We start from the raw sequence: 22052 nt of genomic DNA, 5'->3' as shown, positions 1-22052 counted from the left end.
GTTTGAAAATTTATTAGTAGGAGTTCAAGGAAGCAAAGATGCACCAGTAGAGAGGGGAGGAGCTTCTTTTTATTAACTCGGAAATGAAACAATGGGCAAAAAAACAATCTTTTGGGAGTTCAATCTAGATCACCGTAACCTAATGGAGCCAGCAGGATGTAGCGTTTTCATTCGAAGGAATGTTCGCGCTCGCTCATGCTACTTCCTCACATCTTCATACCGGAAAACTCTCAAACCGTGAATTAAAAAGAAAGTGGATTCTCAAGCGGACCGATCCCGGAGGCACTGCAATACCGGGTCAACCCGTGGCAAAGGTGAAGCAAGCACTTCACCTTGTTTCGGAAATTAAGAGTAATATCTTGGGGTGCAGATAGGAGCAGGATCGGATATTAAGCGACTCGGGTCTGACTGGGTGCCTGGTGTGGCTTGCGTCAGCAGTGGCTGGCTGTGGACTTGTGTGATTGTCTCCTTGTTGTGGTGGAGCGTTGCTAATGCACTGTCTGTCTCTTCTCTTCCCAACCCTCACTTTGTTTGGGCCTCTTTCTTCCTCCCTCCACACTTACAGTCTTGATTTCTATATCTTCAGGAATGCCCAACCACTCGGCCTCCATTCAGGTAGGGACACCCCCCTTCTGTATGAACGGGTCCGTATCGTTTTGTCGAATCGGGGGGAGAACATTTCGTGGACTTTTCGTCGGCACATGTTTCATCGACACTGGATGCTTTGTGGAAACGCGCTTAGTCACACATGCTCCTGGAACAATTCATTGACAAACAACAAATGTTTTTATTCATGGAGTTGATTGGACTGAATTATTGGCTTCATTTCGTTCGCTAGAAGCTAGCATACCGGAACTAAAGTGAATTTGCCCAGGCAACTCCGTTAGGAAAAAAAATAATTTATGAGCCCTAATCTTAGGCTTCCAAACAGACCACACTAATGGCATGTTCATGCTGGAAGTAGATCTGCAAACGCGAAGCGAATTCGCGCATTCGCAACTGCATAGTGGCTGGGATTGAGCAGTAGGGACGCGTTTTTGCCAACCGCTTAAGGGGGGACACTACCCAGAAAAAACGATTTCTGCAAAAAAGGTTGATTTTGAAAAATGCCATATTTGCATCCACCAACATGTAGAGAGTATTTGCAGAAGGTTTCATTAGTTTACACTGCATAATTCATTTTTTATAAATTATTTTCGGTCCACCAACACTAAAGAAAAAGTAGGGTCTTTGAATGCATTTTCCTCTGTTCCACTTTTTGGCATAAATTCCTCTTTAGGAAAACTATCATTTGTTAATGGGACAAGAGGAAAGACTCACTCATTGTTTTTCTTAACTGGAATTTTATGGGCAATGCAATTGTGGAATTGTTTTTTTACTTTGTGGATGTCTTTTATAAAAGATGTTAAGATTTTGTCGACGACATAAAAGGCAAAAAATTTATTTAATTTTTCACTGCGATGTTTGCATAAAATAAATTACTTTTTGGAACTTTCGCTTTCACAGTTGCACTCTCCAGGAATTCTGCTGAGTATCTAGTGAAGAAAAATGTTGGGTATTACATTAGTTTCCTAACGATTGTTTTCCTAAGCAAAGTCGGTGTGTTCCTGATAAAAACGACTATAATTTATTTTACAATTTATGAAACTTTGCACTGCATTCTGCCTTGCAAATGCCAGTATATGCCGTAAATGTCATTCATATTAAGCCAAAGGTTCAAAAGTGGACCCTCTTGGTTAGTGTCCCCCCTTAAAGACCGATTTCTCCCAACCGCTTTCGCGAACTGCAAAGCGGAAACCAATTGCATCACGACGCTGATGTGGCGGTGGTAGCTTTTGAAACAAGATGACATCCGTCACCGGTGAAGCGTCCAAGGCGCTGTAGTCCCAGCATTGCAGCAGACAAATCTTCGAAGAAATGTGATGTTCACGTCTGTCATTTGAGACTACCGCGAAAATAATTTACTTGTAATCTTAATGGGCCTCGCTTCGGTGGTTTGATTCGGGTAAGCTAGTTTGTTTATTATTCAGGGTGCCAAAGCTCGTCGCTGCGCTGCATTGTTAGTCTTTTCCCGCACAACATTGGACGCCGCCCTTGATCAACCGAAATGACAGCTTTTAGAAACCACTAAGGCAGTGGCATCAATTACTGAAAGCTTTTGACACCGTGCATGACCACCAGGAAGGCCGACAGAGACGTTGTGAGCCTGATTGCATAGCCAACGCACTACCGCGAAGCGGGCAGGGTACCTGTGCTAGATCGACCTGTAATGTTTCTACTGCCAAAAGGAATAAAAAGGAACCTATTCAAGAAATAAACTGTATATACCAGACGATGCTGAGGTAACCCAAACGGCATTTATTTGAACTTAATGTCAGACAAAGAGCAGACTCAATCGGCGTGTAAGGAACGAGAGAAGAGTTCGCCTCCAACAAAGCCACAACCGGCTAGCGCCAAACAGATTTCACGCACCACAGTCCATTAGTGCGCTCGCTACTCTGAGAATGATAAAAGCAAACAACGAGAGGGGAAAACTGGCCCTCTGTCCCGAAAACAAGGTCAGCCATTCATGTGGGAAGGATCCACATTGAAGAAAAGGTTGGGGGCATCCTCTCCCGAGTCAGCGAGGCACGCCTAGCTGGGCTTTGCTTGTGCGCAAAGTCGTAGGAATCGCAGGCGGGTTTTGCAGGTCCATGTCTTTTTTTTCGTTGCCTGAACTCGTGATGCGCGCGAACAGACTAAAAAAAACTAAAGTAACAAAGTATATAAATTTTGGCTTTGGATCGTGGATTATACTTTTAGATTGTAAAACAACGTCGCCAAACACAACAAGTCTTAAAAGATCACGTGCGATCACCGAGAAACTGCCTACCGCGTCTCGGTGTGTCTGAACAGGGTCACTCGCGAGCTGAATCCACAAGTGCTTTGCAAAAGCAGCTCAACAGCCAGTGTGAATGCGCCATGAGTGCAGTCACCCCTCGCTTTGCTTAGCTCCCTTTCAGGAAAGTTTGATATAATCTGGGAGCCCAAACTTGCACCAGGCCTTGTCAGAACCATCAAGGCTTTGGCAAGCTAGGCTACCATCTGGATACCGGCGACTGAGGCAATCTGCGCAGAAAGGCTCTTTCAACGAAAGGCCACAGGGTGTGTCTGAAACGAACGCAAGAGCCTTTTAGTAAAACGAACTGTCAATGAAACATCGCTGTGTCGACGAAGCAATCCGTCGATAAAACGTTGCGCAACGAACTGATCGCCACCACTGTGATCTGCAGAAGAAAAACACAAGAATGAACAGTTTGCTGCCTTTTTTTTTTTTCTTTTACACAGAGTTTGTAAAATGTATGGTCATCAGATGAACATGACACAATGAAAAAGAGTCTAGAAAAACCTTCTGACTGCTACTAAATCTGGATGTTCACACTGGGACATGTTCTTCCCATAATTTATATTATCTTTACCAACATAAATAAATAAAAAAAAATCACTTTTTTTTTAAATAATGCATTAAATATTTTTTGTTTGGGGGAAAGGTTGTTTTGTGACCTATGAGTCATATCCAGGCACCTAGAAATTGCTTTAACAAAGCAGAGTGTGTGTTTAAGTTGCCAAATTTTAAACAATGGCCCGAAAATTGCTATTCTTCTGCAAACATTAGTCTGAAGATAACTGAAGATTTATGTTCTTTCATTCTGCAATAACTTAATAGATAATTTCAAAGTTAATTTCACTTTGGAAAAATAGACCTTATCACTTCTGCACATTATCATAGAGTGTGTGGTTGGTCAAGTATGTGGTTTGCAGGTTTCGTTGTATTTGAAAAGAACTTGCCATTAAAAACCGAAAAAGATACCACGGATGTAAGAAAAGGCAATTTAGAAACTACCATGGAGTGTGTTGTACTGCAACCCAAATGCATGGCTATGCAATTTCTCATATTGAATTATGTCAGAGCTATGGGCACGGTTGCTTTCCACTTGCAGCCCGGGGGTTCAGTGTAGGGAAAAGATTAATTCAAAACCGTTTTGATTCTACGCTTGGCTCACAATAAATTTTGATATAGTGACATGGATAACACTTATCATTGAGTCTAAGGCAATGGAATATCTTTTAGCTGTAATTCCAAAGAAGATGGGCTACGTAAATAAATGCATTCAGTGAAGTGCCATGTGGGTTCTTCATGTTCAAATTGCTGAAACTTGTTGAAGTAAAACGAGCGTTGTATGTTTATAGACAACAATTATTGAAAAATCAATCAAACTTCGGAATTCAGAGTTTTACTTGCTAGAATGCTACATCTATTTAAGCTGAGAATAAAAGACAACTTTACACTAACTTTCTTCTGTGTAGAAAAACTTTCTAAACAGAGTATTAAGGTGTCGTTTGCCAATCACTTTGCACAGTTTTATGACACAAAATGGAAGTTTCAGGGTTTCAAAAGTAACTTACAAATATTTACTGCAAAAATTCACCTTGATAAGTATATACTTACTGAGGTTGTAACTAAGCGCCAATACATCTCCCAGCATTGTCCCCTGTTTAATTTAAAGGGAATCGTTTAAAGATTTTAAAAACTCTAGTAAAGTGCCAAGCACCTTGGCTCTTCAAGCGTCATACAATTTGTGGCATTGGCAGTGTTTACAGCCTACACCTTTTTCACTTTTGCCGTTGCTCACAAGCAGCAGTGATCATTGTAATGCTACGATCACTTACTGGCATCTTTAGTTTGTATAATAGGGTGGTAATGTCTGATACATAAAAGGAAAAGCTTTAGACTAAAGTTGATTTGTTGCTTTCATGATGAGACTATATAAAGCATCCCGAGAAGAAAAGCTCATCAGATGTCTTTTCTATTTAGGAAAATTTTTAAATGAACCCCACGTGCAGATTTGGCAACTGTAATTGTGCATTGTTGTTTCCTTGCAGCTCTGCGTCCAAAAGCTGAGGATCCTCATTGAAGACTCTGACCAGAATCGTACGTGGCGCATCTGTCCGGCCAGAGTCATTGAACGAGCTGCAGAGTAACGACGCTCCATTCTTTGATCACCTCACGGGCGCTGCCAGTTTGTTTTCTAGTGCAGAGCAGGCACAAATAGCGAAAGTTACGATGAGAAAATAAGACTTCTTGCACTTTTTTTAAGTTTTAGTGTCAGGAAGTTTGGGCAATATTGTTTTGCTGCTCTATCGCAGACTGTTTTAATATTTATGGAGGGCTGAAAAGCGTTTTCTGCAATTTCAGATAAAGCGTCTGACACTAAGTGGCAGCTATGGTTTGTAGCAACAAAATGGCTGGAGTGTCGTTACTCTGAAGCGTTGCATATTTAGCGGCTTTATTCCTAGCCTCTCTCTTTTGCACTACTCTTGAAGGATGCAACCTTTGTTTCACTTAAGCAACAGTGGAAAAAGGCTGTTTGTGTTAGCAGCGAGCTTTTTTTATTTGTATTTCGGCAACACGTATGATCACCGACGGAGTGAAAACGGCAGAGCTCATCTTTCGAATACCTGCCCTCCGTGCTTTTCACCGTGCTTAAACTGTGCACGCTCGCTCGAGATGCACGAAATCCCGTTGTCAAAGGTAGGTAGGTAGCTTCCGCTGGAGGTGGGACAACTAAAGCTCCTTCCCTGCCGTTCTTACCTTGTCAATAATTTTCAACATTCAATCGACAAAACAAATGGAGCGAGTTTCGATGTCACAAAATGGAGCTGCGCTCAGTAGTATGGAACTTCGTTTGAGTGGCTCTGTCCTGTTACCCTTCGAAAAAGCACAGCGTCGTCTCGTGCGAACCACTTGCAACCAATGGCTTGGGAGGCGCATCTATTTTGGCTACAAGCACCTTTTTAGTAGTCATTTTGGTCGGTACCCTTGTATGAAAAGAGGTAATCCAAGATTTTTTGTTCTGCATATAAGGTAGTGAATACCATAATTAACGCACCTTTGTTTCTTCGTGACACATTACCATATTGTTCCACAAAAAACATATCCAGTACCCTTTTTTTTTGTTGACCAGTAGAACGTTGATGTTGCGTCTCTGACAACATGTCAGGGACGCAGCATGTCGGAGCTTTTTTATAACTCTCAATAACTGTAACAAGAGGGATCTAGTTTCGTCCTCTGCCTCGTATTATTTAAAAGAGGCTTGTTGGCGCCCTAATGACATCTCTATGGTCTGTCTTGCTACATCAGTTTTAGTTCTTTTAATTACATTGTCTTACTTTTTACCTTTTTGCATTTAGCCTTTCACAATGCATTCACTTTTAAGTCCTAGGCCAGTTCATGGCTGCAGTAAACTGAACAATGAATAAATAGAACAGATAAATGACTAAATAAATCAAAAACTGTAACAATGGCCAATGATATCTCGGCAGCTAATGTCGCCATTGCTGGTTTTGTAGCCTGTTTCACCCTAAATTAATCGGGGGAACTCTGGTAGAATGATACGGCAAAATCTGGAGGAGTGAGAGGGGGAATCAGAGGTATCTGCAATTACAGGTGCCTTTATCCCATAGGTGGTGCTTGGTGGAGTGTTGTATTTTCTGGCGTATAAGTCACGGTCGTTTCAAATGTGATAGCATTTCTTTCGGCAGGCCCCCCCCCCCTCCCCCCGAGAAAATACTGCTTTATAACACGTAACAAATGCGCTTGTGTGGGAGAGTAGTAGGCAGATAAATTGACAAGACAGGACAAAACGCTCAACTTCCTCCAAGAAGAATCGAACCAAGGGCCTTAATATTGTGGGCCCGACCACTGCACCAGTGGGGAGTCTTGTGAAGGGGTAGTTATTAATTTGATAACATTTTGTTCGCTATCCGACATCGCGGAACCTTAGCGAAGAAAAGCGTGGACCCCTGAAAATACAAGACATTGTAATAGACCATGTAAAAAATACATATATTTGAAGATATGGCTCAATGAGTGAAGGAAATATCTAGAGGGACATGAAGGAAATATTAGGAAAGGGAAACTAAATACACAACTATTATGAAACTCGATGCAGTGGAATTATAATAGATAATAAAGAAGTGCGCTGGCCCATGAGCTGGTCATCCATTGAGAGCAGAGAGGCAATTATTAAACTGCAATGTGAACGAAGGTTAAAATAAATAGAGGGTATGTGGTAGGCACAAAAAGTATACAAGCAATTATACATGAAATATTTGAACACAAAATAAACGGATTGAACTTGAAACCTGACATTTATATAGCTACGCACTAGTGGTTGGGCTGAGCAGACTAGTTCAGTGGAGAAGATAGTAAAAGAAACAAACTAAAAAAATCTTGGGAGACTCCTAAGCTTTGCCTTTGAAGGGCCACTGAAAAGAAAAAAAGTGTTTTTTTTTTTTTAAACAATCTCGTATGGACACACATGTGAAAAAATTAATTTTATGCAAAAAAACCTTTTACAGCAATATTTATTTATTTATTTATTGAAAGTTCCTTCAGGGCCTGAAGGCATTACAGAGGGCGAGAGCACATACATGGAACGAAGATAGTAAAATAGTAACAAGTCAACAATTTTAAATATACTACCAACAAAAAAAAACAATTGACAGCGCAAGATTTTTTTTTTAAATTCTGCGCTAAAGTCCATGATGTCACGGAATGGTCATACACTCTCTCCACCTCTACGTGATGGCGAAGCTGATCCACCTCTCCTCCATGCGCCCAAAATGCTGAGAGAGAAAACAAGTGAAAAGGAGGTGACTTAACTAAATTGTGTCTCGCGCCGTCAATATTCCTCTATAAAATTTTTTCCGTAAAATTAATTTTTGACACACGTGTCCCGCCCAGACTGTTTAAAAAACATTTATTTCTTTTAAAAAAAATTATTTCAACATGAAAAACAAAAATTTTTTTTAGAGCAATATTGACAGCTCGAGACGCGATTTGGTCAGTAGTCACCTCCTTTCCACTTGTTTTCTCCCTGGCGTTTCGGGCGCATGGAGGAGAGGAGGATCGGCTTCGCCTTCACATTGAGGTGGAAGAGCGAATTACCGTCTCGTGAGGTCGAAAGAGTGAATGACCATTGCGTGACGTCATGGTCTTTGTGCGCAAAATTTCAAATAAATCCCTCACCGTCAATACTGCTCTAAAAAAACTTTTTTTCGCGTAAGCCTAATTTTTTAAAACGCGTGTTCCAACCAGCCTTAAAAAAAAAAAAAAAAAAAAAAAAAAAAAAAAAAATTCTTTTTAGAGGCATTATTGGGCCCCATTCGCAAAGTCTTCTCATATAAACTCGCGCTCTTTCCCAAGTGTGTGTGCATGGTCCAGTCGGTAGCATCACGTGTGATGTTATGTCACGTGAAGCGTGACGTCGCACGTGGCCGTAATGTAATGACCCTATGGGAAGATTTTCCGCTAAATATGGCGGGAAAATTTTTCGCTCAATTTTTCTCGCCAAATTTGGCGGGTCGATAGTGTCATGACATCACAGTCACGTGCGACATCATACACATGGCACCATGTGCAACATGACGCGTGACCGCACACGTTGCATTATGAAATTTTTTGGTCCTGCCGACGCCGGGTTTTCTGCGACACATGCTCCTAGACACTATCTCGTTAAAATGTGGGAAAGGGAAGAATGGAAGAGAAATCAACTTTAACAATGCATAGGTCACAAAAACAAGATATAAGGAAGTAACAGATGTTTGATAATTCACTGGGAAGCTCTTTACTGTTTGAGCTGGGAATGTGGCTGTCAAGGACAAAGACAGATAGAGCTAAATATCAAGAAAGAGACATATGTGTGCCGTATGCCATAGATATAGCGATATGCTGAGACATGTGATTTTGAAGTACGGCGGGCTTTGTCCTGCCCTCCCCAAAACAGAAATACAGCAATCGGCGTTGCGGGCGTTGATGTCGGTGTTGGAGCGCTGCACGGGCCGGAATTTCTAGGCCCGGCCCGACCTGGCTCGGTAGAGACACGGCCCGGTGGATACACGAGCTTGGAATGAGCCCGACAGACCATAAACATCAGCCTGAAAAAGTTGGCAGGCTTTAACCTAAAAACTGTCTGAAGGCTGGACTCCATGGAGCGAAGTATGCAACGAATAAATGACTGACGTCGCCCGACAGCACGCTCGCTTTGAGTGTGACGTAGCAGCCACTGTGCTGATGCCATGTGCTGAGCAAAAGCCGCCGGACAAAAATTTTCGATTTTTCGTAGCGTATTCACCTCATGGAGTCCAGCCTTAACATATTGTTGGCCCAAGAAGGGGCCATCTCCCAGTTTTTAGTGATTTTCTCCGAATTTAGAGTGGCTACTTGCTTGGGATTTTCCAGTGGTTTCTTCTTGTGGAAAGGGAAGTACACTGCACACACCAGTCCCTTCCTAAGGCTAAATGGAGACAGCTACTGTGAGGAGTGGCTTACATCCGACGATGCACGCTAATTGAGTTGCACGGTAAGGAAGACGTAGCAGCGTCCTCCGCGAACCGTAGAAGTATGGCGCCTGGAACGTGGCTTTGACCGTTGAGTTTAGCTTTCTATATCTCGCCCACACATGAAAAGCCATTCCGAAATGACAACAAATGATGTCAGAGAAGCCGTCGTGTCATGTCGTCGGATATCGCGACTCTGGCAGTTGGCGCCAGAAGTCCCGTCAAAAAGTATGAGGTAAGGCGAGCATCGCTGCCGTCGCAGAGTCCCAGCTTGCGGTTGCCGAAGCATCCGCGAACATTCTGCTGAAGTGGCAGACGCCCTTCAGCAGAATGGGCGTCTGCCACATCTGCCACCGCCGCTGCAACACTGCCAGGATCGCGTCCGGCAACAACGGGACTCTTCCGCGACGTCATCGGGCGGAAATTGAGGGACCATTAGTGAGGACGCAACAAACTCGCCAGTCGGAGAGGCATTCGAGGCACCATAGTATAAGACAAAGCTCACACGCGATGACACGCGGAAACTGAGTTTACTGCCTGGCACGATGCCGACGCCACGAATGTAGCCGAGAAGTCTACGTAACAGCTACCGCCATAGAACACGGGAGACATGAAGCAAGGTGTGCACCTCGTTCCTGTGTGTTTCTTGGCGTTGTTAATAATGCCGGAACAGTGTGCGTTATGGTCTACCTGGTGTGGTGCAGTGAAGTACCTGGGTCTGCTGGCCATGTCCAAGATCCTGCGGACTCACCCCAAGAGCGTGCAGGCCCACAAGGACCTGGTGCTGCAGTGCCTAGATGACAAGGACGAGTCCATACGCCTCCGGGCACTAGACCTGCTCTACGGCATGGTGAGGGAGCATCGCATAACATGTTAAAGTGGCGTTAAAGTGACGCGACTTCGGGTGATGTAACAAGACATTGTGTCGCATATCGTCGGGGCTTGACACCCTAACGTCCTGTGAGTTTTGTGTCTTCTAAGCTAATTTGAATGATCACTTCCTAAGTACCGCATTCCATTCAGTATGGGACTTTGGAGATAAGCTTGTTGCCAATTGTTAAAGCGGTAGCTTTGTAGGCTCAACCATGCTTAAGGCCATGTCCTCGTCCTCAAGGTCACGTATCGTGACCATGTCCCCGTGGCTGAAGGTCAAGGTCGTGTACAAGGTCACATAATGCCTGTGGCTGAAGTGCAAGGTCACATAAGCTCGTAAGGGCCGGTAGCTGAAGCTGATGTGACCTGACGTCCTTGAGGTCTTCTTTGACGTCGTCTTTGAGGTCATCATCGAGGACATTCTAGATGTCATTCTTGACGTTGTTTCCGAGAAAATCATCCTCGATGTAGTCCTAGACGACGTCCTAAATGCTGTCCTAGACGTCGTCCTAAAGGTCGTCCTCGACGACGTCCTTGAGGTCGCCCTAGACACCATCCTTGACATCGTCCTCAATGTGCATGTGGTGTATTACAAGTATTTCATCACTGTACCATTTCCTTTCCTAATTGTGTTCACTAATGATCTTCCTGTAAAGCTATTGCATTTCATCTTATTTGGTTGAATGAACATGCATGTATTTTGGTTTCTTCTCAGTTTAGTATTTGTTTGTTTTTCCCCCGAGATCCATGTCCCATGTCTTGTGACGGTTTTCCGTGGAGTTTCATCGCACTTTTTTCGAGCATCCCAGCACTTTGACATGTTCCGTGTACTAAACCCGCTCCCGTTCCTCCATTTTGCTTTGTGATCAGGTTTCCAAGAAGAACCTGATGGAGATTGTGAAGAAGCTGATGGTTCACATGGACCGGGCAGAGGGTAGTGCCTACAGGGACGAGCTGCTCTCCAAGGTCATCGACATCTGCTCGCAGAACAACTACCAGTACATCACCAACTTCGAGTGGTGCGTGGCTCCCTCCCTGTCTCACTGCCACAAGGTTGCCATATAATGGTGCCTAGGATGCGTCTTCGATCGGCGTGTTTTAGCTTCTCACACCACCCGTACGTCAAAAGTGGTCCTGAAGTGGCAACAAATGACGTCGCAGAACTCTTCGTGTCACGTCGGATGTTGCGATCATGGCAATCGGTCCTGCGGGTCCTGGCATAAATATTTGTATTTCTATCTCTCGATCATACTTTACAATGCAGAATTGCGTTTTATGAGGAACGCAGCAAATGCTAACTCTAGTCTCAGCCTTCCAGGCACGCGATGCCACGTTTAATGTTGCCACATCCCCCTTTTGTGCCATTTTTGTTTTTTTAAGCTTTCAGTAGCTCGCAAGGTCTTCTCGGAGTCCTCTCTCGCGCTTCTTTTGTGTTCTTGTTTTATTTTACAGTCGTGTTGTGTGGCTGGCAGAGCTCATGACGCAGATGTCTGGCATCCGACCAACTCCCTACGACCATGGCACACTTTACTTTTTGAGGCTAAATTAGAGTTAGCTACTGTAATAGTGGAATTCTGCATTAATAAGACGAGCGAACGCCAGTGTTCCTATCGTCGCAGGATACCAGCTCGGTGCTACAGTAAGCACCCCAGTTGGAGAAAATCCGACTGGGGTCTCGTACAAACAGAAACAACCGTATCTCCACGTGGTGAATGTTGATTGGGGCGAAGCTCTTGTGGTGCTTGTCTGCGTAGACGCTGAGCCGCAGCATGCCAAGCCTTTCGTTCATTTTTATCCATGTCACGCTGCGGTAAAATGCTCAAATGCGTATATAACCATGTTCCATACCACACGTTCTCTTTCTGACATGGATGAAAACGAACGAAAGGCTCGGCATGCTGCAGCTCACCGTCTACGCAGACAAGCACCACCAGAGCTTCGCCCCAATCAACATCATTCACCACGTGGAGATGCGTTTTTTTTTTTTTTTTTTCCCTATGGGAGCATGTGCTCACGTGCTCGTGAGCACGAGCACCTGACGCCGGACATCCGACGGACATACGGACATGGCTAGCCCCTAAGGAGCTTTGCCCCTAAAAGCATTCTGCCGAGCTAGGCTCCATGCCTTTGTCTTTACTGCAGACATTTGTGAGATGGAGTATAGTGCGTAGGCACAGAAGCAGAAGTTTGTCCACTCCCAACACCACAACAGAGGGTGCTCTGCACGAGGACGCCGAGCTGACGAGCTTCAGCGTCGTGGCAGTGACGTTTTCGACCGATGCGTCGTCCGTGCAACTGGAATGGCTTCAACAACGAGTGGTATCTGCGGCATTCGTGCTGAACAGTGTGTCGACGCGCGTCGCAGGTACGTCAGCGTCCTGGTGGAGCTGACGCGCATCGAGGGCACCAAGCACGGCCTGACCATTGCCTCCCAGATGATGGACGTTGCTGTCAGGGTGCAGGCTGTCCGGGCATTCAGCGTCTCCCAGATGGTGAGTCGTCACTTGGCGTCACTGCAGTGCCTGGAATGCTTAACCGGCGTGTTTAGTGTCCCGTATCGCTCGTGCGTCGTAAGAGGTCTCGAAGTTGCGGCGAATGACGTCGTAGGAGCTGGCATGTCGCGTTGTCGGACGTCGTGATCCTGGTGGTTGGTCCTAGAAGTTTAGGCGAATGCCAGTACCGCCGCCGTAGCGGCATCCAGACGCGTCGCTGCGAAAATTTCCTTGGACTCTCGAGCCGAGAGGGAGCCGCGGCGGGACAGATGTCTGCCACGTCTACCTCTGCCGTTGTGCCGCCATCCGTATCGCGACGGGCTACAGCGTGATACTTCTGTGGCGCCATCGAGCAGAAATCAAAGGAACTTTATCTGAGGACCCGGTAAACGCACCAGTCGGAGACTCACTCCAGGCATCGTAACGTCCCGTCGTGTCTTGTCGCGTCTTGACTCGTCGGCCGTCTCGATCGCCGGCTGACCAGTTCAAATCCAAGTCGGAGTGCTCGCTCTCCGATGAGGGTTTGTTGCAAAGATAGCATGTCAAAAGATGCTCGAAGTAGTCCGAAGTATTTCCCAGTCCTTCCCCGGGAATGTTGGGTACCTTTCATTTCTTTGATGCTTGATTTTCCCGAGTCCCGTACCTTTGCACATCACGTAGCATCGAGCAGGGGTGGCCAGACAAACATAATCTAAGAGCCATGAAAGGGAACAATTTTAAGTGAAGAGCAGCAATAAAAGACGGGTGTGGCACTCTTTAAAATGAAGTTTCTTCTCGGTTGGTGGTTATGGCTAACTGCACTCATAAAGCGATTGCTTAGTGTGTTTCTTTATTGTGAGTCTTCATTCTTAAAAAAAAAAAACAAGGACATTGTTCAATGATATGATGGCACAAAGCTGACAAAACGCAACCTGTCCATTTTTCTACGTGTCTTTTATTTTGATCTGGTCCAGGGGGGGGGGGGGGGGGGGGAAAGAGGAAGAGGAAGGGGGGGTTAACCAGAAAGCTGTGGGCCGCACCTGGGCCCCCGAAGAGCCGCACGAGGCTCACAAGCTACAGTTTGGCCACCCCCGGCCTAGAGTCTATGTATGTAACAAGTGGCTTTGCTAGTAATGTGCGACAAACTGTGAGCTTGCCACAGGCGGGTTTCGTGCATCGATAGCCTTTTTAAATGGGCTTATTAAGGAAGCCTTATATGTCTTATCGTTCAGTCGACCTTGTCTGGAAGCCTTATATGTCTTATCGTTCAGTCCTTGAGCGAAAACACGTCGGCGACACGAAACATACCATAACGAAAGGTACCAATGAAACAACGGCAAAAGTGCGTCGTCAGAGAGCGCACTGTCTTCGGAGGTTCGCTATCACCGGGACCACAGCTGACGCCACAATCTGAGTGAGCCAATGAAACGGCGCCAAAAGTGCGTTGTCAGAGAGCGTGCTGTTTTCGGAGGTTCGCTATTATGTTTACATTGGCACTTGGGCTTTCACCTTCAAGTCGTCTTAGAAATAACGTGAGAGGCCCTGTGAATTTTTTTTGTGAGGGTGAGTCAAATAGTGAAATGTCATCATAGAAACTTGTTTCTATGATGACATGAATGTGCATAAAAATAAATAAAGTGAGAGTGGGACTTTTTTTTTTTTTGTAATTCAGTGGAGTATTTTTTTTTTTTTTGTATGTGCTGAAAAAATAGCAAATTTTCTCTTCAGCAATATACAAACCCAGAAAGCGCTGAATGATGAAAATAAATGCCAACCACTCAATGATTCTGAACTGATGAACAGAAAATAGGGAATGTTTATAATAAGTGTCTTTTACTAACTTCTGTACCTCTTCAGTCCTCCACTAGCCTGAAAACACGGTCAAGGGGCAACAACACAGCAGAGGCAAAGGGGTTCAAATCCGTTAACTATGTTTGCTTTAGAGCCAAATTGGTGTTGTTTTTCTTTTCATTTCTTTAATATAGAATGTGTTTTACAGCAAAGCTGTTATGGGCTGGGGTGTGGGGAAAGATTAGTCCTCACATGTCAACAGATAACACTCCATTGTTCATTTCAAGTATGAATAAATAAAAATATAAAGAGGGGGCAACCAACTTTTCATTGGTCGTGGCAAGTATGAATAAATAAAAATAAAGAGAGGGGGCAACCAGCATGAGTCTGCCTTCCTTGGCGTTATTAAATAGTGAGGTCCTGATCTCTTGTTATCATCTCTAGGCATTGTCCTCGAGTTTGTCCTAGAAGTCGTCCTTGAAATCGTCCTTGAGGCCATCCTAGGTGTCGTCCTCGAGGTCATCTTAGAAGTCGTCCTTGAGGGCATCCTAGACGTCATCCTCGAGGTCGTCCTAGAAGTCATCCTTGAGGTCATCCTCGAGGTCGTCCTAGAACTTGTCCTCGAGGTCATCTTAGGCGTCGTCGTCCTTGAGGTCGTCCTAGACGTCGTCCTGTAGGAATCATACTCAAGGTTCACATTAAGATGGAGGACCAGCGCTGGTCCTTCTTCTTCACGTGAAGTGGATGGGCTCTACAATTTTAATTAGTTGATTCCCATGAAGTTCTGTAACGTTTAGCTGTTACAAAAAACTGTACACCGAAAAGCGTTACACCCATAGAGAACCATATAAAAAGATTTCAGTCCCTCGGCAGGATTTGAACTCTCCACCCTGAGATATTGAGGCAAGTGCTCTGCCGATTGTGCTATCCAGGGTCAGGGGTCGGAGCATGCAAAATCGAAGTCATTCGCGTGGCACAGGAACGCACAATCACACGCTTTGCAGCTTCTCTTGTCATGCTGCACCGCCTCCCGACATGTATCAGAAATAAGGCCGAATCTTTGGTAGACGCTGCCATTCAGATGCCCCTCTTTTCTTTCTTGGAAGGCCTGTCGCATATTCTGTGCTCACCAGTCTTCGTCAGCATGATCGGGCTCGTATAATTTTTAATTAAACGCAGTCTCTAGATTGTGCATCAAATATGTGACTCTAGTCTAGACAATGTTCTGCAAACTATTTTTTTCTATATTCTCGGACTGATTTGACAACCACTATTTCAAGGTGTCTATACTCGGCGACAACTTTTCTTGGCAAGGCAGTGGAGGGTACAGGCACGCATTCCCTCTCTCATTTTGAGCGCTGACTAAAGCTGTGCGTGGGTTCTCCTCCTCTGCACTTCATTGTCAAGAAAAGTTGTCGCTGAGTATAAGCGTCTAGCCTTCGGAAGACCTTTCAGAAATCGTAAACCTGGAAGGCTCGTTGAAGTGCGTATTTCGACGAGTGCCAGACAAAATTTTGTTACGACTATTTGTTGAAAAAGTAGTAAATGGTTAAAAGTCTGTTTGGGCTTGCTTTTCCAGGCGGTGCTCTTGGAGAACACCCACCTGCTGGTGGGGAATGGCCAGCGCAACAGCATCTGCGAGGTCTTGTATGCGGCCGCCTGGATCTGTGGAGAGTATTCCGAGTGCGTTCCTTTCTCTCCTCTTCGTGTCGTGGTCAAAGGGGAGCTCCATGCGGTTTTTTCAGCTACCCAAACTGAACACAACTTCAGAATAGCTGAGCTTTACTCTTTCTCTGTGCCATTTACCACCTCGATATTCTAAATAGCTAATGAGAAAACGGGAAACGAAGACAATGCCAGAACCAATGCTTGCGTTTTCTCATGCTCCACGTTGGGGCGACCTTTTGTGGCGTATAACTTGCAGGTCGAGCAGGCAACCTAGAAAACGCAGTATTTTGCGCATTTCTTTTCGTTCTGCTGGCGGGGGCTTCCCCAGCATTCATTTCGGGCTATAAATTTTCTTGTAATCTGTCAGGAACAAGCTGTACTGCCCCCATCATTTGACATCGCAGTTTTCAGTATTGCTAGCGGAGCCTCTCAGCCTCTCGGGCCAAATTCAATACTTTACTAGCTTTGCAGCAAAACAAATTATTGTGACTTGTAATTGGTGTTACTAGTTCAGGTGTGTCTATTAATGTGTTGAACCAATTTTGAGGCAAATCACTGACTATCAAAATAGCACCAGAGCTCCTCAGTGCCCTAACTAACGTTCCATGGGTGTACCTGTGTAACCCACTGTTCTCTGGTACTAGCTGCTAGAAAAATACAGAGCATCTGCCCACTCCACATTAATTGCCCACCCCTCAGTTTTTAACATTCGGAAAATAAACAAAGGACGTAGTATCTTTACATATTGTTGACCTAAAGAGTGCCCATCCCATAGTTTCACATGATTATCTTATAATTTTGAGTTGGCATTTGCTCAGGACTTTACGATAGATCCCTGTGATCGAGAAAGAAGGCAAAAATCCAGAAGCCCTTGGTGTGGTCACTTGCCGTCAAATAGAGATGATAAGGAGCATATTTTCGTGGTTTGGTACACTCAAGTCAAGTTATAACAAAGTCAACAGGAGATATATATGTAAAACACGTGTATAGAGGAGGCCCAAGCAGGCAACGAATTACGACCGGCCAGAAGCTAACAGGCACATCAATGTTCATCGGGGTTTTCTAGCGCATGAATCGGGGGGATCATTGGCCTCATAGATCGGTTTCGTGACGTACTGCGCTAGGACTTACCAGAGGTGCTTGAAGGTGGTGGATCTTAGTATGTATCAATTTTTCACCGAACGAGGTTACCGGAGTAAAAGGTTTTAAATCGAGAACCTACGGCATCCGTCTGCTAACGAAAGGCGTCTGATCGGCACGACAGCCGCCTTACCAAACCTTTCCTCTGGAGTGAGATTACGTAGATTTCGCAATGCGGCCAGTGTCTCCAGGTGAAACCCTCCTAGCACGTTTTTACTCCGGAGTAAGGGTGGGCAGATTGAGCATTACAGGCGGTGCCCGACAGTGAGCCCCTCCACGTCTCTGGTGCAGCCTCCTGGAGGACCCCCGGAGCAGCCTGGACTCGCTGCTGCGGCCGAGGGCCTGCGTGCTGCCCCCGCACATCCAGAGCGCCTACGTGCACAACGCCCTGAAGCTGTGGGCCCGCATGCTAGCCCAGGAGGAGCGGGCCAACCTGGGCGACTCTGAGAGCAGCCTGAGCGAGGGGGGTCAGGAGGCGTGCACCCTGCTCTGCCAGCGGCTGCCCCTCTTCGTGCACAGCGGGGACCTGGAGGTGCAGGAGAGGGTGAGCGCCTACATGCCAAATTGCGTTCTTACTGAAGCTAACTAAAAAGTGAGTCAATTGCCTGAACACCTGCGCCACAAGCACCGCCGACCAAGCGGCGAAAGAAAAAAAAAAAAAGAGAAAAGCAGGAGGGAAGTTTTTGACATGCTGCAAGAATGCTTCACCAGCAGCAAAACCTTCAAAAACATCAAGAAACAAACAAAAATCATGAGCCATTCCACTCTGGGAAGGTGAATGACCAGCGAAGCTGTTTAGCACACGACACAGACCCGCCCCGAGAAGACCAAGGAAACTAGACACGCGCGACAGGATTGCCACCCAGCGGAAACTAGACACGCATGATGGGACTGCCACCCCAGGAGAGAAGGAAACTAGGCACGCAAGTGCTTGGAAATGGCCGACGCGGGTCGCACAGTGGCAAACCTTTGAGAAATATTTATTATCTAGCTGAGAGTCTACTGATCTTGAAGATGGTGCCTATTGATAACTAATTTACTAAATAGACCTATTGCTAAATTACCCAAGCATCAAGGAGAATGCAGGGACTGCTGTTTCATGTGCGGCACGTGCTGGTGTGTGCAGCAGTAACTGTTCTGAAGCAAAAGCCTAAAACAAATGGCATCTTGCAGGTGCATTCGTCAACACTTTATTTCGGTTATTTACTTTGAATCTTTTATACCGGGAAGGCATGCGTGTGCAACACAGGCGGCAGTGCAAGCGTAGAGTTTGTAAAATGGTTAGACAGAAGGATGCAGCGACGCTGAACCGGCGTCGTGCACCTGGAAGGTTGGGACTGGAGGCAGCGTCTGCCACGTTCCTCATAAAACGCAGTTTTGAATCTGACAGTTTGATCAACAAATTAAAATAAAACTGCAAATTTTTTTGTGGTCGCACGACAGCTTCACATTTAGTGACACCATGTCATGGCAGACGACTTCTAGACGCTATACATTTCCGCACATTTGAAAAGATAAAATAAAATTACAGTCGTGAGTTAGTGCCAGGCCCTTCTCTGTGTCCTCGTCCTTGTCTGTCCCTTGTAGTATTTATGTTCAAGAGCGTGCAGTAAACGCACCAGCATAGTCCAGGCACCATGATGGAAGTGCCTGCATGGGCACGTGTCCTCAAGTAGAAGAATATGCTTATTAAGGTAAAAGGAGAACCAATATAGCTTGACTAGTGTAGTCTTTTCTGGCAGAGATGAAAGATGGGAGGTTGAATGGAGTAAAGGGGTAAGATTATATATATTGTTTCAGGCTCGCCGACCTGGCGAAGTGGAGAAGTGACGTCTTTACTATACAAAGACTGGTGGTCACGCAGTCTTTGTATCGTAAAGCACTGGCTCTCAAGCCGCTCAAGGGGCTTGTATCTTTCCCGATTCATGGCAGAGTAACCCTTCCAGTTCTCGGCGGCGATACAGTAAAGCAGTGCAGAAGTTTACAGGTCGTCTGAACAATAATTTATATACTATTAGGGAGTGATTAGCTCGTAGACATCGGGGGATGGCTCAGGCCTTCCAAGGTAGTGCTTAAACAGGAAGAATGCCTTACATTTGGGCCGAGACGGTTGAGGAAATTTGGGAGCTCGGGGAATGCTGAAAGTTACTCTGGGGATCTCTGGGGTTCCTAGGAACCCAATCTGAGAACCCGTGTTGTAGACGTCATAAATCCTTTTTATGGGCTGAAGCTGATCAAGTTTGTTCGTTACTTCTGGAAGCGGCAAGCTGAAAAGAATAGAGCAAAAAAGAAATACATGCAATATAAAGTATGGCTGAAAAAAAAAAAAAAAGCACGGCAGAAAAGAAAAGCACTTATTATTATACTGTACTAGCGGAAAAGCCAGCATTAAAAGATTGCTGGTCCAGCACTGTGACTGTGTCAGTTTAGCAGTTGTGTTTCTTTGTTCTGTTTGTCAATTCTGTCTCATGCCCAACCCTCCCCCAGGCGTGCTGTGCCCTCCACCTGGTGCGTCAAGTGAGCAAGATGCAGGCGAGGGGTGAGAGGGTCGGGGAAGAGCTGAGGGCCCTCTTTGCGGGGGACCTCAACCCCGTGGCGCCCAAGGCCCAGAAGAAGGTGCCCTTGCCCGAGGGGTGAGTGTCTAGGTGCTGAACTATACGGAGAGCAAGTCATCTGCTTCTTGCGGAGGAGTTGCAGTGATGTCAGAATGACACCGAGCTCTCATTGGCAGATTGAAAAAAATAGTGGGTAGATATCAGTGCTGCATGTTTTGAAGTCTATCCACTATTTTTTTCAATCGGCCAATAAGAGCTCGGTGTCGTTTTGACATCCCCGCAACGCTTGCGCAAGAAGCAGACGACTTGCTCTCCGCATTGCCTCCAACAGAACGAGACCGGCGAGGCGCGTCTTTCAAACAAAGAGCCTCCAGCACGCAATTCGCGTCTTATGCCGTGCTTTGGCTGCTCGACATATTTGAGTTTGTCATGTGAGCGGCGTCAAATGCGCCAATGCACGAGGCCCGTGCCTAAGGCGGCCCTTGGAGACAAAGTGTTTGCTACACTGAAATGAGTGGCCCTTGGGAGCGAATGGCAGTAGAGCATTTGCACGTTCACGCAACAATGGACTTTTTTCAAGTAACGAGCGCGGTCTGGGGAGTTTGTCTGCGAACTACAATAGAAGAACAGCCCAACATACCTCTGCTTGTCAAAACAATTGGCATTGTGCCATTGTATCAGTTTTCGGTGCTTTTTATACCCTATATTACCGATCCTAAAAAAACAAAGCATCAAAGTACACCAAATACGCGTGAAGATAGATGCTGACAATGTTGCTGTTACCATTTTTGAAGGGCACAGCGTCTCGGTGTCCTGCAAAAATGGCGACAACGGGGGTGTACGCATGCGCGGAAACTAACTGGAAAAAAGTCTGTTGTTGTCGGTACTTGTGAGAGGAGTGATTTTCATCAAGGGGTTTAGTCCAGACAGTTGGGCCTGTTGACCAGCCGCTTTTGAAAGGCCACCATTTTTTTTATATATATTGCTTGGATAGGATATGTATTATCACATTCAATATGAGCTGACAGTCCTTCATGCTCCTTTGGCGTACCTTTATTTTTTATTCATCCTTTATTCGTCACGGTCTACAGCGCCATCAGGTGTTATCGCAAGGGGCAAATAAACTTGAAAAAAACATTTCTGAATTATGGCACACACTGTCTCGCTGGGCAAAGCATTCCACTCCTTAATAGTTATGACAAAAAGAGTGTTTGCCCAATTCAGTGCTAGTACAGTCTCTCGTTTCTTATGAATGTGTGTGTGTGTTTTTTTTTTTTTGTTTTTTTTTTTAAGTATAATTTGAAGGCAGTGAGTAAGGCGAGCTATTAATACCAGTTGTATTGCGATATATATTGTATAAAAACTTGAAGCTCAAATTTCTTTGTCCTAATTCCAATGTACTAGACCATCCCAGTTGTTTAATCATGTCGGTTACACTTGCAGAAAAGAGTGGAACGCGATAGTGTTATCTGATCCTGTTAGCAAAGTCTTCTCATTAAACCAGCGCTTGTTCCCAAGGCGTGCAAGTTTGTGTGCGTGGTCTAGTCAGTAGCGTCACGTGTTTTCACTAAACTTTCTGCTAAATTTAGCAAAGCTTACTGCCAAATTTGGCGGGTTGATAGGGTCATGATGTCACAGCCACGTGTGATGTCACACGTGGCTGCACACATTGCATTATAGGATTTTTTGGTCCCGCCAATGCCAGAGTTTTGGGACACGAGCTCCTAAACGCTATCGCGTTAAGAAAGAACAAGGGTCTTTAACTTTTTTTTAATTTTTCGTTTATTGTTCTGAAATTTACACACTGATGTACCGTACTGATGTATTTACACGAACGTAGGTCGACTTTTTTTTCAATTTTTGAAAATCCGAAGTGGGGGGGTCGACTTATAACGGAACCAAAGCATTACACTGCTGGCAAAAACGAAACTATCGTGATATCATGAACACCCCGGCTTGTTACGAGTTCAGCAGGCTGTACCTGTAGCATTGCACTATTCTGTGCACTCATTTTACAAATTAATTATATTTTTTATTTGCGCAAACGAGTATTATTGATAGCGATTCGCAAATTAACCCAAATATATGGCAGTGAACAGCCATGTGAACAGCGCACGGCGCGCCCGACTCCCGGGGCGTGGCGGCACTTCTTGGAAGAACCACTCCGGTGGCT

General features: G+C 45.3%; 1 protein-coding gene across 2 annotated transcripts in view; it reads left to right on the top strand.

The window, feature by feature from the left end:
* The window catches only part of LOC8051413 (AP-3 complex subunit delta-1), a 95538-nt gene that overhangs the window by 35052 nt on the left and 38434 nt on the right, over positions 1–22052 (top strand). Inside the window, exons 10-17 of one of the 2 annotated variants that reach the window (XM_029971310.3) lie at positions 587–615; positions 4924–4972; positions 10086–10231; positions 11125–11273; positions 12620–12746; positions 16096–16199; positions 17616–17868; positions 19812–19957. In XM_029971310.3, coding sequence (XP_029827170.2) covers positions 587–615; positions 4924–4972; positions 10086–10231; positions 11125–11273; positions 12620–12746; positions 16096–16199; positions 17616–17868; positions 19812–19957 — 1003 coding nt within the window. Of the gene's footprint in view, positions 1–565; positions 616–4923; positions 4973–10085; positions 10232–11124; positions 11274–12619; positions 12747–16095; positions 16200–17615; positions 17869–19811; positions 19958–22052 lie in introns of both variants that reach the window. The other variant, XM_029971309.3, reaches the window with a different exon arrangement.

Source organism: Ixodes scapularis, unplaced genomic scaffold, assembly GCF_016920785.2.
Source record: "Ixodes scapularis isolate PalLabHiFi unplaced genomic scaffold, ASM1692078v2 PGA_scaffold12__126_contigs__length_90152505, whole genome shotgun sequence".
Classification (NCBI taxonomy): domain Eukaryota; kingdom Metazoa; phylum Arthropoda; class Arachnida; order Ixodida; family Ixodidae; genus Ixodes; species Ixodes scapularis.
The sequence above is the reverse complement of the archived record's forward strand: the minus strand, read 5'-3'. Positions and strand labels throughout refer to the sequence as shown.